The 13872-nt window shown below is 40.4% G+C and overlaps 2 protein-coding genes across 2 annotated transcripts; one reads left to right on the top strand and one right to left on the bottom strand.

Moving 5' to 3' along the window:
• The first annotated feature begins 1741 nt into the window (after nucleotides 1–1741).
• Nucleotides 1742–5052, top strand: LOC148586938 (uncharacterized). The gene is made up of 3 exons (XM_088514408.1): nucleotides 1742–2721; nucleotides 3518–4453; nucleotides 4800–5052. Exons 1-3 carry the CDS (start codon nucleotides 1742–1744, stop codon nucleotides 5050–5052), a joined length of 2169 nt encoding a protein of 722 aa, XP_088370534.1.
• Nucleotides 5053–8799: 3747 nt separating this feature from the next.
• LOC148586939 (uncharacterized) lies at nucleotides 8800–12748 on the bottom strand. The gene is made up of 3 exons (XM_088514409.1): nucleotides 12581–12748; nucleotides 9222–9384; nucleotides 8800–9113 (listed from the first exon to the last, which is right to left on the bottom strand). Exons 1-3 carry the CDS (start codon nucleotides 12746–12748, stop codon nucleotides 8800–8802), a joined length of 645 nt encoding a protein of 214 aa, XP_088370535.1.
• Nucleotides 12749–13872: the final 1124 nt, after the last annotated feature.

Consider the following 13872-nt stretch of genomic DNA (forward strand, 5'->3'; position numbering starts at 1 on the left):
TAGTTTTGAATTATAATGAACCTAATTTCGAATTGTAGGATGCACATGGATATGCCTAGGCAATCATGCAATAGGGGGCGAACAACAGAAGATCAGTTGGAAACCCAACATTATGAGCCGTTCTGCGAGTGGTACCGAGACTACGTAAGACTAATGTGATGTTTAACAAAAGAACTGTAGGAGTATATTTGCGTGCTATTTTTCAAATCAACTAAAGCAACTAACTTTGCGTTTTTCATTGTATGTAATATATTCACAAGTCGATCGATTGGACGATCGATCCAGGAAGGTACTTGGTGACAAATTGATAATGCATTGTAAAGGGCTGAGGGAGTCAGCCGTCAGTTACATTAGATATGTGGTTAACGGCAAGCTGTTTTGCACTATTGCATATGATGCCGGAAAGAGGACTCAGAACAGCGAGGTGTGTGTGCCGACTCTTGATGGCGAAACGTACTACGGGAAGTTAATGGAAGTACTTGAGATTGAGTACTACGATAGGACTAAGTACGTTATGTTTAGTTGTGATTGGGTGGACAACACAAGGGATAAGGGTACAAGGTGGACAAGTATGGCATAATACTTGTCAACTTCAAAAACCTTGTCCACACGAGAGAGCTGATTACTGATGAGCCGTATGTGCTAACTTCACAAGTTGATCAGGTATTTTACGTACAAGATGATAGGAACCCAGATTGGGCTTGCGCGGTAAGGACTAAACCTAGAAACATTGTTACCGGTGCTGTTGGTGGAGCTGGGCTATGGTGGTGAGTCACTCAGTGGCAGGACACATGTGAAGAGGAAGGGGAAGACTCTAGAAGATTGCTATGCACAGCTAGCATCCCTTATCATTTAAATGCTTTATTTCATTTACCTTGTCGTTTTACTTTGTATTTATCTTTTGTGTTCACGCCGCTGAGTTTTGTAATATTCCCTCAAGCTGTCGTTTGTCAGCTTGAGTGAATAGGTGGAATTATGTTAGAAAGGATTCTAACAGAATGCTGGATATAAGGGCTAGGCTAGAAGGGTAGAAGGTAAGATTTTGGGAATATTTGTATTACCTGAGTCTATGGAGAGTAGCTCTCTCGAAGCAGCTTATCTTTAATGTTATTGCCCTGTGTTTTTCTCCATTATCATCTTCAACCTTCCTTCATTTTGCCATAATATCCCCTTTAAATCTGCACTGCCAGTAAACACCCCTTACATTTGGTATCAAAGCCCTCCGCTCCTCCCTTCATTTGCTTCCATACCACCAAAATTTTTTTTTCTCTTCTCCATGGCTGACGACACTCATTTAGCTCAAATATCAGACTTGGTGAAGGAATGCCAAGATAGCTAGACTCAGCAGCAAGTTGTCAATGACACCGTGGATGGGAAACTTAATGAGCTCACTGAGATGATTCGTACTGTATTGGCAAACCACACTAATCAACCTCTTGAGCCCCCACCAGACAGACGAGATGAACCACCCCGCAGACATGAACCACCTCGCATAGACACACGACAAGAGAGGCGTGTCCATGACAATGATCATAGGGAAGACAGAGATGAGAGATGGTTCCCGGAGGATGATGATAACGATAATTTCAGAGGGGACAGACAGATTCGTACTAGGGGTATTCGCCTTGATTTTCCTCACTTTAATGGTGAAGATCCCGCTGGCTGGTCTTATAAGGTTAACTAATTTTTTGACTACTACCAGACTCCTCTGTACCAATGCCTTCAAATCGCCTCCTTTCACATGGAAGGTGAGGCACTGGTTTGGTTCCAAGACTCAGATGAAACAGGTCAGTTTCCTACTTGGGATATTTTTCTTCAAGCTCTACTCACTCGATTTGGTCCAACATATAAGGTTCCTCTTCCCTTGAGGATGTTGGCCCCTCGTACTCTAGTAGCAGCCTTTGGGTTGGCTAAGTTGCAAGAGGAGTATCTGTCCAGCTCCCGCAGAACCTTTAAACCTCAAGGTTCTTCCTTTTCCTATAGTTGGCAACAATGGGGACCGCCTGGAGCTTCTTCCAACCAACATGGGGGGTCTCAGATGTCTCAATACTCCTTTACATCCAAAGCTTCAACTCTGGTAACTGTTCAGAAAATTTCACCAGCTCAAATGCGCGAACGAAGAGAGAAGGGCTTATGTTACAACTGCGAAGAAAAGTGGAGTCACACTCACAAATGTAAGGTCCCTAAACTCTATCTTTTGCATGGAACTGAATTATCTGCTAATGATAAGACCGAGGAAATTTTCTATGATACCTCTGATAAGGTAGAACCTTTGTCGGAACCTATTATTCATGAGATGTTAGAACCTGAAATTTCGTTAAATGCTATATCTGGCTCATTGAACCCTAATACTATGCGAGTAGTGGGGGTCATTAAAAATCAGAGGGTTGTGATTTTAATCGATTCGGGTAGCACTCATAATTTTACCAATATATCTGTGTTCAACAAGGTCTCTTTGGGTTTAATTCTACCACACAATCTACAAGTGAGGGTAGCGAATGGGGCAACAATCTTGAGTGAGGGTATGTGTAAATCTGTTTCTCTAAGGGTGCAAGGTCATTCCATTACTACAGATTTTTACCTTATTCCATTGGGCGGTTATAACGTTGTATTGGGCGTGGAATGGTTAAGAACCCTAGGTCCTGTATTGTGGGATTTCTCTCGCATGACAATGCAATTTCGTCAAAGTCCTAACCTCACATTGTTCAAGGGTTTTACACCGTATGAGTTTAGCTATGGAAGATGGCCACCATTTTCTAAGGTCCTCTAATTATGAGAATAATGGGTTCTTCTTACAAATTTTGACTTAAGTAGTGGGCTCTGACATTCTAGATTGCCCAGTTCAGATCAGGGAATTATTGGAAGGGTTTAAGAAGGTTTTTGAGGAACCTAAGGAGTTACCACCACCTAGAAGTTAGGACCATCAAATCCAACTTAAGGGGACACAACCTATTAGTGTAAGACCCTAGGTACCCTTACTTCCAGAAGTCAGAAATTGCAAAGATTGTGAAAGAATTCTTCCAGACAGGGGTAATTCGACCTAGCCAAAGTCCTTTTTCCTCCTCGGTCTTGTTGGTTCAAGGTGGATGAAAGTTGTCGCATGTGTGTCAACTACAGGGCTTTAAATCAGGACACCATCAAGGATAAATATCCTATTCCCATCATCGATGAGCTGCTGGATGAGCTCTTTGGAGCTCAAATTTTTTTCTAAGCTGGATTTGCGATCCGGGTATTACCAAATACGAGTCTGACAGGAGGATCTGCCTAAAACAGCATTTCGGACTCATAAAGGGCACTATGAATTTCTTGTCACACCCTTCGGTCTCACCAATGCACCCTCAACATTCCAAGGTTTAATGAATGACCTACTCAAGCTTTTCCTATAGAAATTTGTTTTGGTTTTCTTCGATGACATATTGGTCTATAGTAAATCATTGGAAGAGCACCTAACACACTTGAAAACAGTTTTGGGTGTATGACAAACTAACAATCAATTTGCTAAGGCTTCTAAATGCAGGTTCGGCGTCTCGGAGATTGACTACTTGGGTCATTTGATATCCAGCCAAGGTGTACGGGCTAACCTATCTAAGCTTGACTCTATGCTGCAATGGCCACTTCCTCATTCCATCAAGTCCCTACAAGGATTTTTGGGATTGACGGGCTACTACAGGAAATTCATTCGGGGTTATGGGGTGATAGCTGCCCATCTCACAGCTCTCCTCAAGAAGAATTCTTTTTCCTGGACCCCCTCGACTACTGCAGCATTTAACAAACTCAAGGAGGCTGTCACAAGTCCTTCAATATTGCGACTCCCGGATTTCACTGAAACCTTCACTATTGAGTGCGACGCATGTGGTACAGGCCTAGGGGCAGTTTTGATGCAGGGTGGGCATCCTATAGCTTTCTTTAGTAAGGCTTTGAAAGGGCAGGCTTTGTATCTCTCCACATACGAAAAAGAACTCCTTTCATTGATCTCGGCTGTCCAAAAGTGGCGTCCTTACTTACTCGGACAATCCTTCAAGGTGAAGACCGACCATCAAGCACTCAAATTTCTCTTGGAGCAGAAAGTAGGTACAACTTCCCAACAAAAGTGGATTTCTAAACTCTTAGGGTATGACTTTGTGATAGAGTATAAGACGGGGAAAGAGAACTTGGTGGCTGATGCCTTATCAAGGAGGTTTGAAGAGACAAGCAAAGAGGGGGAATTATCCATTTCCCTCATCTCCTTTCCAACTCCATATTGGTTTGCTGAATTGAAAGAATCTTATTCGCAAGATCATGAGACAAAGGCCTTACTCATTGCCTTACAACAGGGAAACTCTGCGTCTGAAGGTTACTCCTTACAACAAGGGCTGATTTTGAGGAAGGGGAGGTTGTGGATTGTTAAAGGTTCTCCATTCCAACTACAAGTCCTCGACTACATTCACTCTAATCCCATGGCTGGGAATGTGAGGTATGCCAAGTCAACAAACATGAGACAATTCATCCTGCTGGGTACTACAGCCACTCCCCATTCCATCTAGATCTTGGTCGGATATCTCGATGGATTTCTTAGAGGGGTTGCCGCCCTCTTATGGGTGTAATGTATTCCTAGTAGTTGTGGATAGGTTTACAAAATATGGCCATTTTCTATCTCTCTCCCACCGTCATACAGCTTCTAAGGTGGCCCATATTTTTTTGACTCACATCTTCAAGCTACATGGCATGCCTAAGACAATCGTTTTTGACTGAGACCCTACATTTACTAGTACTTTTTGGAGACAGCTCTTCCATCTTTAGGGTATATCCCTTGCTTTCAGTTCTGCTTATCACCCACAGTCTGATGGGCAAACCGAAGCGCTAAATAAATGCTTAGAGACATATCTAAGGTGTTATGCAGGAGCCAAACCTAAGGAATGGAACACATGGCTTCTTATGGCGGAATGGTGGTACAATACCAATCACCATTCCTCTACAGGATTGATCCCAATTGAGGCTATCTATGGGTATCCTCCACCCTCCCTATTATCTTATGTTCCTGGCACCTCAGCAAACATGGTAGTGGAGACTTAGCTCAAAGATCGCAACACTGTCATTACTATTCTGAAGGAACACCTGTAGCAAGCCCCAAACTGTAAGAAGACCCAAGCGGATAAGAAGAGAATAGAAAAAGAATTCCAGGAACAGGATTGGGTTTACCTTAGGTTGCAGCCTTATTGACAAAAATCAATTGCTATGCGAAAAAATCTGAAGCTGTCTCCTCAATTTTTTGGATCATTCCAAATTCTAAAAAGGATTGGTTCTGTCGCATATAAACTGAATTTATCCCCTGATGCACGCATCCATCCTATCTTCCATGTTTTATGCCTTAAGAAAAAATTGGCAAACACTCCAAACCAATACCAACACTGCCTCCTGTTGATATACATGGAGAACTCAAGCCAGAGCTTGAACTACTCTTGGATTGGCGTTGGAAAAAAAAGAAGGGCAGGGCTGTTACCGAAGTTTTGATTTATTGGAAGGGTGCTCCGTCTAAGGATGACACTTGGGAGAACCTCTGAAATTTACAAAATCAATACCCGCACCTTGTGGGCAAGGTGCTTTGAAGGGGGGAGACTTGTTACGGGTGCTGTTGGTGGAGCTGGGCTATGGTGGTGAGTCACTCAGTGGCAGGACACGTGTGAAGAGGAAGGGGAAGACTCTAGAAGATTGCTCTACACAGTTGGCATCCCTTATCATTTAAATGATTTATTTCATTTACCTTGTCGTTTTACTTTGTATTTATATTTTGTGTTCACGCTGCTATATTTTATAATATTCCCTCAAGCTGTCGTTTGTCAGCTTGTGTGAATAGGTGGAATTCTGTTAGAAAGGATTCTAACAGAATGCTGGATATAAGGGCTAGGCTAGAAGGGTAGAAGATCAAATTTTGGGAATATTTGTATTATCTGAGTCTATGGAGAGTAGCTCTGTCGAAGCTGCTTATCTTTAATTATCTACCTAAATTAATAGGCAAATAATTGTACGTTTTACCTGCAAGTGCACAAGGTCAAATAAATTCCTACGAGAGGATTGCTAAATTTTGTTTAAAATAAATTCCTTAAGTAAAACAAAGATTGATTTTTAAGTGATGATAATAAAAGCTAGGGCTTTGATATCCACCACTAATTATATTCAGCTAATATAACAATACGCCAATGCTTTGATCATGTTATGCATATCTAATGTTTGTCAACCTAAGGGCATGGGCGTATACTCCTTAAGCTATAGATTTTCCTAAGCAACGAGTTAGGCATGGGTATATATTCTAACTCTTTTCTTTCTTAAAGGATTTAGCATGGTGTATACTAAGTTGTTCTTTAAGAAAGCATAATTATATGGAAATCGACAAACACATGAGGCCTAGGGCATAGGTGTATACTCGCGGTTCCCCATATTGATTAACCCAAGAACCAAGTGTGGATTTCTTTTGTTACTTTTATTAAACCCAGGACTCGGCCATCCAAATTGATTTAACTAACTAGTCCATACCACATGCATATGTTGATCATGCACACACATATGAGGAATTCATGAAAGCAGGTATTAATCAAGTTAAATAGCACAACAAGATCATCACAAAGGCGCCAATATTGAAATATTAACTAAACATAACTAGGGCTTCAATCTAGCCCTACTAAATAAATTAGTTACACATAAGTTTGATGTTAAACATCTTCATAAAAATAAAATAGAAAGGAAAGAATAAACCCGAAACTTGAACTTGAAAAGCTCAAATTCTTCTCCTTGGAAATTGTGTGTCTATTCTAGAGGGTTAAGGGTCTATTTATAAGCCTTAGGAATACTCTAGAAACCATAAAAATGGTAGGGTTTGAGCCCTAGTTTGCACAAAGCTACAAAACACTAGAGATTGCACTTTCCATATCAAGGCTGGCGGCTGACTTGGCCTTCATGCATGGGTGCACTCGATCGTAGCCCATGTTCGATCGATCCTGTTGTGCTGGGCGCTCGATCGCAGGCCTTGCGCTTGCTTGGTCTTCGCCTGTAGTGCGCTCGATCGCAGCTCCTCTGCGATCAATCGCACTACCAGAGCCTCCAATATTCTCAAAATAGCTCTTTTAAGTTCGAAACTTCTGAGATTGCTTCTTTTTCTTCCAATGACCTACAAAAACAAGGAAAACACATAAAAGAGCTAAAATGGCATAAATTAACTAAAACTAAAGGATTAACACATGTAAGTTAATGGCTAAAATATGAATATTTTAGCACTTAACACACCCCCAAACTTACATATTGCTAGTCCCTTAGCAATAGAAAACTAAAAACTAAATAAAAAAACTGAAAACAAAAGATAAATTCATCTTTCGTGGGATGTACGATTGCATTTAGCATATGCAACAAGCCTTTTAAACCCCTAGGAATTCCCTATAGGACGAGTGAAGTCTCTTGAAAGTTTTTCAGAAATGTTACCCACAAACATCATGCACAGTTCATGTTATCCCAAAAATTAAGGTAAGCACAAGATCATGATTTTCATTCATTAGCAAGCTTAAAAAGACAAACTCCATCTACTCAATGAATTAGACTCTTAAAGTTCAATTATTTATAATGGACATGCTAAAACATCACAAGTTTGAAACAGTGTAAAGTGAATGAGCACAAAATTATAAGACTTCCAAGTATATCCAATGTGCAATGTCTCTATATCTCAAAATTCACTGAAATCACTATTAGAATGAACAACAATGGCATATTTTTTTTTTTTTTTTTTTTGGTCAGGTTGTGCAATGTTTAATTCCCTTAAGCTTTCTAATTAACTCATGTAACGAGTGTTAAGTCAATGACTCCCAAACCAGATGGTTTTAGGGCATTAGGTGTAAAACACCCTTAAGGACCTACTAACTCGAGTCAAAAAGGCTACAAAACCAAACTAACCATGACATCACTCAAATCAAAATTTTCCACCTTTTGATGTGAACACTCAAAGCTTTGAGGCAAGAGGTCCAGTTACTCAGTGAAAAGCTTATCAATGATCATTTATTTATATATATTTTTTCTTTTTTTTATCACATATATATATATGCCAAAGTATCCATCTAATAAATCATCCGGTTTCATCCAAGACATAGAAACACACACATTGGCCTTCATGTCATACCCCACAAATTATGTGCTAATGTGCTTATGTAGATCAGATCAAACATGTGATTTTTCAACTGTCCTAAGCAAGTAACTAACTAACAAATTCTCTCATCAAATCATGTGTTCAAAATTTTAAGCTCACTAATGAATTCAAGCCACAATTCTTTTAGATTAACTTAAAATTTTAGGGCAAACATGAACATGCATATATATATATATATATTTTAAGTAAACAAACAAAACAAATAACATGAAACTGGGACAAAGTGTGTGTAGGCAACATGTGTTCCCATACCCCCAAACTTAAATGACACATTGTCTCCAATGTGTCTAAGACAAGGAAAGAATGTACCCGGGAGATGGACAACATGGTCTTGGAAAGCATGGCTCATAGCACACCCCCAAACTTGAATTGAAGCACACTTGTCCCTGCAAAATAAGAAAACACAAAAACAAGTAAAAGGAAACAAAATTAAGATAAAATAAACAGATTAAGTGAAACACATAAAAATAAAAGAACAAGATAAACTATGGGGTGCCTCCCATGAATGCTAAGTTTAACGTCTTCAGCTAGACAGTGGTCCCCGCTCAATGCGGTCTTAAAGAAGATGCTCCAGATGGTGGGGCATAAGGGGCAGATTGGAATGCCATATCTTCATCTCTTGGTACCAATTTCACTTAAAGATATGGCTTTACTCTGTGTCCATTAACCTTGAATATGCGATTGCTTTGTGGATTGTGAACCTCCAACGCTCCATGAGGGAAAACTTGAGTAATAATACAGGGTCCAGACCATCTTGACTTGAGCTTACCAGGGAAAAGTTTCAATCTTGAATTATAAATCAACACCTTCTGTCCTACATGAAACTCCTTCTTGACCAGTTGTTTGTCATGATATGCTTTGGTCCTTTCCTTGTAGAGCTTGTCGTTCTCATATGCATCACGCCTCAATTCCTCCAGTTCATTGAGTTGTAGCTTCCTCTTGTTGCCAGCTTGTTTCATATCAAAGTTAAACTACTTGATGGCCCAATATGCTCTGTGTTCCAACTCCACTGGTAGATGACATGCTTTCCCAATGACTAACCGATATGGAAACATACCGATAGGTGTCTTGTAAGCAGACCTATAAGCATGGAGTGCATCATTTAAGTGCAGAGACCAATCCTTCCTGTTGGGATTTACTGTCCTCTCTAGTATGCTTTTGATTTCTCTCTTGCTTATCTCCACTTGACCACTGGTTTGAGGATGGTATGGAGTGCCAACCTTATGTGTGATCCCATACTTCTTTATCAAAGAAGCAAAGGCATAATTGTTGAAGTAGCTACCTCCATCACTAATTATTGCCCGTGGTGTCCCAAACCTAGTGACGGAGTTGTCTTGCAAAAACTTCACAACCACTTTGTGATCTTTAGTCTATGAGGGGACAGCCTCGACCCATTTAGACACAAAATCCACACCCACAAGGATATAGAAATAACCATATGAATTTGGAAATGGACCCATGAAATCAATACCCAATACATCGAAGAGCTCTAACACCTGAATATTTTGCATTGGCATCTGATTTCTGGATGAGATGTTACCTGTCCTCTGACATCTATCACAAGAGCTGCAGAACAAAAAGGTATCTTTAAATACATTAGGCCAATAGAAGCCAGATTGTAATACCTTAAGTGCTGTTCTCTTGGCCCCAAAGTGTCCTCCACAAGCAAACTGATGACAATGCTGTAGAATGCTCAAATGCTCATCTTCTGAGACACACCTTCTAATGATTTGATCTGGGCAGAAATTGAAGAACTAGGGGTCATCCCAATGGTACTGTCTAGATATGGACATCAACCTCTTCTTTTCATGACTAGACATACCTGGAGGAAAAACCTTGGCAATTATGTAATTCACAATATCTGCATACCATGGAAGTTGGACCTCAACTGCAAATAGCTACTCATCTGGGAAATTTTCATTCAATGGGAGCTCATCTCCTTCTTCCTCATGAAGTAGTCTGGATAGGTGATCTGCTACCACATTCGCACTGCCCTTCTTGTATCTAATCTCAAGGTCAAACTCTTACAGTAATAATAACCATCTGATCAATCTCGGCTTTGCATCCTTTTTAGCAAACAAATATCTCAAACCAGCATGATCAGTGAATACAATAACTTTGGAACCTATTAGGTATGATCTAAACTTCTCTAAAGCAAATATGACAGCTAATAATTCTTTCTCAGTGGTAGAATAATTTAGCTGAGCATCATTCAATGTTCTAGAAGCATAATATATGGCATGAGGTACCTTATTGATTCTTTGACCCAAGACAACTCCCAAGGCAAAGTCACTGGCATCACACATATCAGGTGCTCTCATTATTGCTGCAGATGTGAGCAGCTTTTTCAGTGTGTTGAAGGCAGTCATGCATTCTTTAGTCCATTCAAACTTGGCTTCCTTCTCTAGCAATGCACAGAAGGGTCTAGAGATCTTGGACAAATCCTTGATGAACCTTTTATAGAACCCGACATGTCCAAGAAAACTCCTCACCCCCTTTACTATCAGAGGCAAGGGAAGTTTGGAGATGATGTCAATCTTAGCCTTATTTACCTCAATGCCCTTGCTTGAAATAAAATGACCCAATACAATGCCTTATTGAACCATGAAGTGACATTTTTCCCAATTGAGCACTAGGTTGCATTCTTCACATCTCTTGAGAACATTCTTTAGATGATGGAGGCATTCATCAAAATTGGACCCAAAAACACTGAAGTCATCTATAAATACCTCAATGGATTTCTCCACCATATCTGAAAAAATGCTCATCATGCATCTTTGGAATGTGACTGGTGCATTGCAGAATCCAAATGGCATCCTTTTGTAGGCGAATGTGCCAAAAAGACATGTGGAGGTGGTCTTCTCTTGATCCGCTGGTGTTATTGTAATCTGATTATAGCCATTGTACCCATCCAAGAAGCAGTAGTAGCTATGGCCAGCTAACCTTTCTAGCATTTGATCGATGAAGGGTAGGGGGAAGTGGTCTTTTCTTGTCACTTTGTTCAACTTTCTATAATCAATGCATACCCTCCAACCAGTGATTATTCTTGTAGGTATCAGCTCATCATCTTCATTCTTCACCACTGTGATCCAACTCTTTTTTGGAACTATTTGGACTGGACTGATCCATTTGCTGTCTGAGATAGGATAGATGATGCCCACATCTAATAGTTTTAATACCTCTTCCTTGACTACCTCCTTCATGTGTGGGTTAAGTCTTCTCTGTGCATCCCTGGTTGGCTTTGCCTCATCCTCAAGGAAGATTTGGTGCATGCATTTGGCTGGACTTATTCCCTTGAAGTCAGCAATGGTCCATCCCAAAGTAGTTTCATGCTCTCTGAGAACTCTAATAGCTTTTCTTCTTCCCCACAACTTAGATTTACAGCAATTATGACTGGTAGTGTTTTGTTTTATCCAAAGTAGGCATATGTCAGATGTTCTGGCAATTGCTTCAATTCCAATTTGGGTGCCTGGACAATAGAAGGGACAAGGGTAGTGTTAGTAGGCTCAAGAATCTCAAAGGGAGAAGTGTACTTACTTGAATGTATTGGAGAGGCCTCAAGGAGGTGCATGGTTTCAATGATGTCATCAGTAACATCTTCAGATTCTGGCTCAATGTCCTGCCTTGTGAAACTATGGGTGAGGGTGGCCTCCAATGGATATTTATGTTGTTCTTGCAAAATTGTCTCACTAACACCTTGGATCATACAAACATCAAAACATTCTAAATCTTCTTGAGGTAACTTCAATGCATCGAATATTTTGAATTCTATTGTCTCACCATTCACCTTCATACGCACAATACCCTTTTTCACACCTTTTGTGGTATCAGCAGTTCTCATAAAAGGTCTTCCTAAGATAATAGGCAAAGATGATGGCATAGCGGATTCTTCCACATCCAATACAATGAAATCAGCAGGTAAAATAAATGTACCTACCTTTACCAAAACATCCTCAAGTATACCTCTTGGTCTTTTGATGCTTCTGTCTGCCAATTACAAGGTGATAGAGGTTGGTTGAAGCTCCCCCAAACCCAGCTTTTCATATACAGTGTAAGGCAACAAATTGACCCCTGCTCCCAGATCCAGCAATGCATGCTCAAAAAGATGGTCTCCTACCCTGCAAGGAATGGTGAAACTACCCGGATCTGTTAGATTTGGTGGTAATTTTCTTAACAAAACTGCACTTACCTCCTTTGTTAAGGCCACTTTCTTATTCTCCTGAAACTTCCTTTTTTAGTGGAACAATCCTTTAAAAATTTAGCATATGAAGGAATCTGTTTAATTGCATCTAATAAAGAAATGTTGATTTCCACTTTCCTCAAGGTTTCAAAAATATCAATGAGTTGTTTTTCTTTCTTTGGCTTTACTAACCTTTGAGGAAAGGGTGGTCCATTCACCTTCTCCATTTTACTTACCTTTGATGTTGATGCTTCCTCTGAAAATGCTTGAGCTGGCTCTTCAGTTCCCATGACCTTGCCATTCCTGAGAACTGTGACTGCTTTCAACTGCTGGTGGCCCCCTGGATTGGGTACTGTCTGGGATGGAAATTCTCCCTGCTTTCTTTCACTCAGTTCTTTTGCCATCTACCCCATTTGCACTTCCAGTCTTTGGATGGCTTAATCGGTTCTTTGGAACGCATGATCGGCCTTTGTATTGATTTGTTTTTTAACAGTCATAAATTGATGTTGTGAAGCACCAGGGTGTCTATCATACTCTCCAGTTGGTTCAACTTTGACTCTTGAGTTGGTTGGCTTGCTTGTTGGGGACCGTTTTGCTGTCCTTGATTGTTACTTCATGAGAAATTGGGGTGGTTACGCCACCCTGGATTGTAGATGTTGGAGTACGGATTGTTCTTGTGGGGGTAATTGTTTTGTCCCACATAATTCACCTCTTCTTGATATGCAAATAGAGATAACGGACACGTCTCAGTAGTGTGATCTAAATGGGAACATATAGCACATACCTGGATTTGTGTGTCCTGTTGAAGATGTGAGATTTTTTGAGCAGTCATGGCTTTGACAATCATATCCAGCTTTCTTTCCACAACAGCCATCTGACTTGGAGATCCACTATTGAGGTTCACTTCATACATGCCTTTACTTTTTACTCATCGCCTCCTTCTAGAGCAGAATTGTTGGGAATGCTCACTTAGCATTTCAAAAAGCTCCATTGCTTCCTCACTGCTCTTTTCCATAAGTTCTCCTCCACAAGCTAAGTCAACCATCCCTTTGTTAGTATCATCTAAACCTTCATAAAAAAATTTGTACCTGATCAACTTGAGGGATGTTGTGATGTGGGCACTTTAGAAGCAAGGAATTAAAGTGATCCCATGCCTCAAAGAAAAGATCTCCATCTCTTTGTTGGAACATTTAAAGTTTCCTTTTAAGTTGTCTTGTCTTTTGAGCAGGGAAAAACTTATTGAAGAACTTGGTGGCTAATTCCTCCCAAGTATGGATGGAATCGGAAGGCAAAGAATTATACCACAGTTTAGCATTATCTTTCAAAGAGAAAGGGAAGAGGACTAACCTGAGTCTTTCTAGAGTTAGGCCTTGGATGTGCTGCAGCTTGCATAGATCAAGGAACTCCTTAAGATGCAAGTTAGGATCCTCAGTACCTGTGCCCCTAAAGTGAGTTAATGCATTGTGGATTTGAGGAGAAATATAATAATTGCCTTCCACCTCCGGTTGAGAGGCTATGCATGATGGTT

Source organism: Corylus avellana, chromosome 3 (genome assembly GCF_965113065.1).
Source record: "Corylus avellana chromosome 3, dhCorAvel1.hap1.2, whole genome shotgun sequence".
Taxonomy (NCBI): Eukaryota; Viridiplantae; Streptophyta; class Magnoliopsida; order Fagales; family Betulaceae; genus Corylus; species Corylus avellana.

Bases quoted from the DNA above. Each gene is read 5' to 3' on its own strand.
- LOC148586938 (XM_088514408.1), top strand. From the start codon at position 1,742: ATGGAAGGTGAGGCACTGGTTTGGTTCCAAGACTCAGATGAAACAGGT. The intron at 2,722-3,517 runs GTATGAGTTTAG...TTCTAAATGCAG, and splicing joins TTGTTCAAGGGTTTTACACC to GTTCGGCGTCTCGGAGATTG. The intron at 4,454-4,799 runs GTATGCCAAGTC...CCTTGCTTTCAG, and splicing joins CCCATGGCTGGGAATGTGAG to TTCTGCTTATCACCCACAGT.
- LOC148586939 (XM_088514409.1), bottom strand. From the start codon at position 12,748: ATGGCAAAAGAACTGAGTGAAAGAAAGCAGGGAGAATTTCCATCCCAG. The intron at 9,385-12,580 runs GTAAGTAAAATG...ATCACACATAAG, and splicing joins AGGAAGCATCAACATCAAAG to GTTGGCACTCCATACCATCC. The intron at 9,114-9,221 runs GTATGTTTCCAT...ATATGAAACAAG, and splicing joins TGCTTACAAGACACCTATCG to CTGGCAACAAGAGGAAGCTA.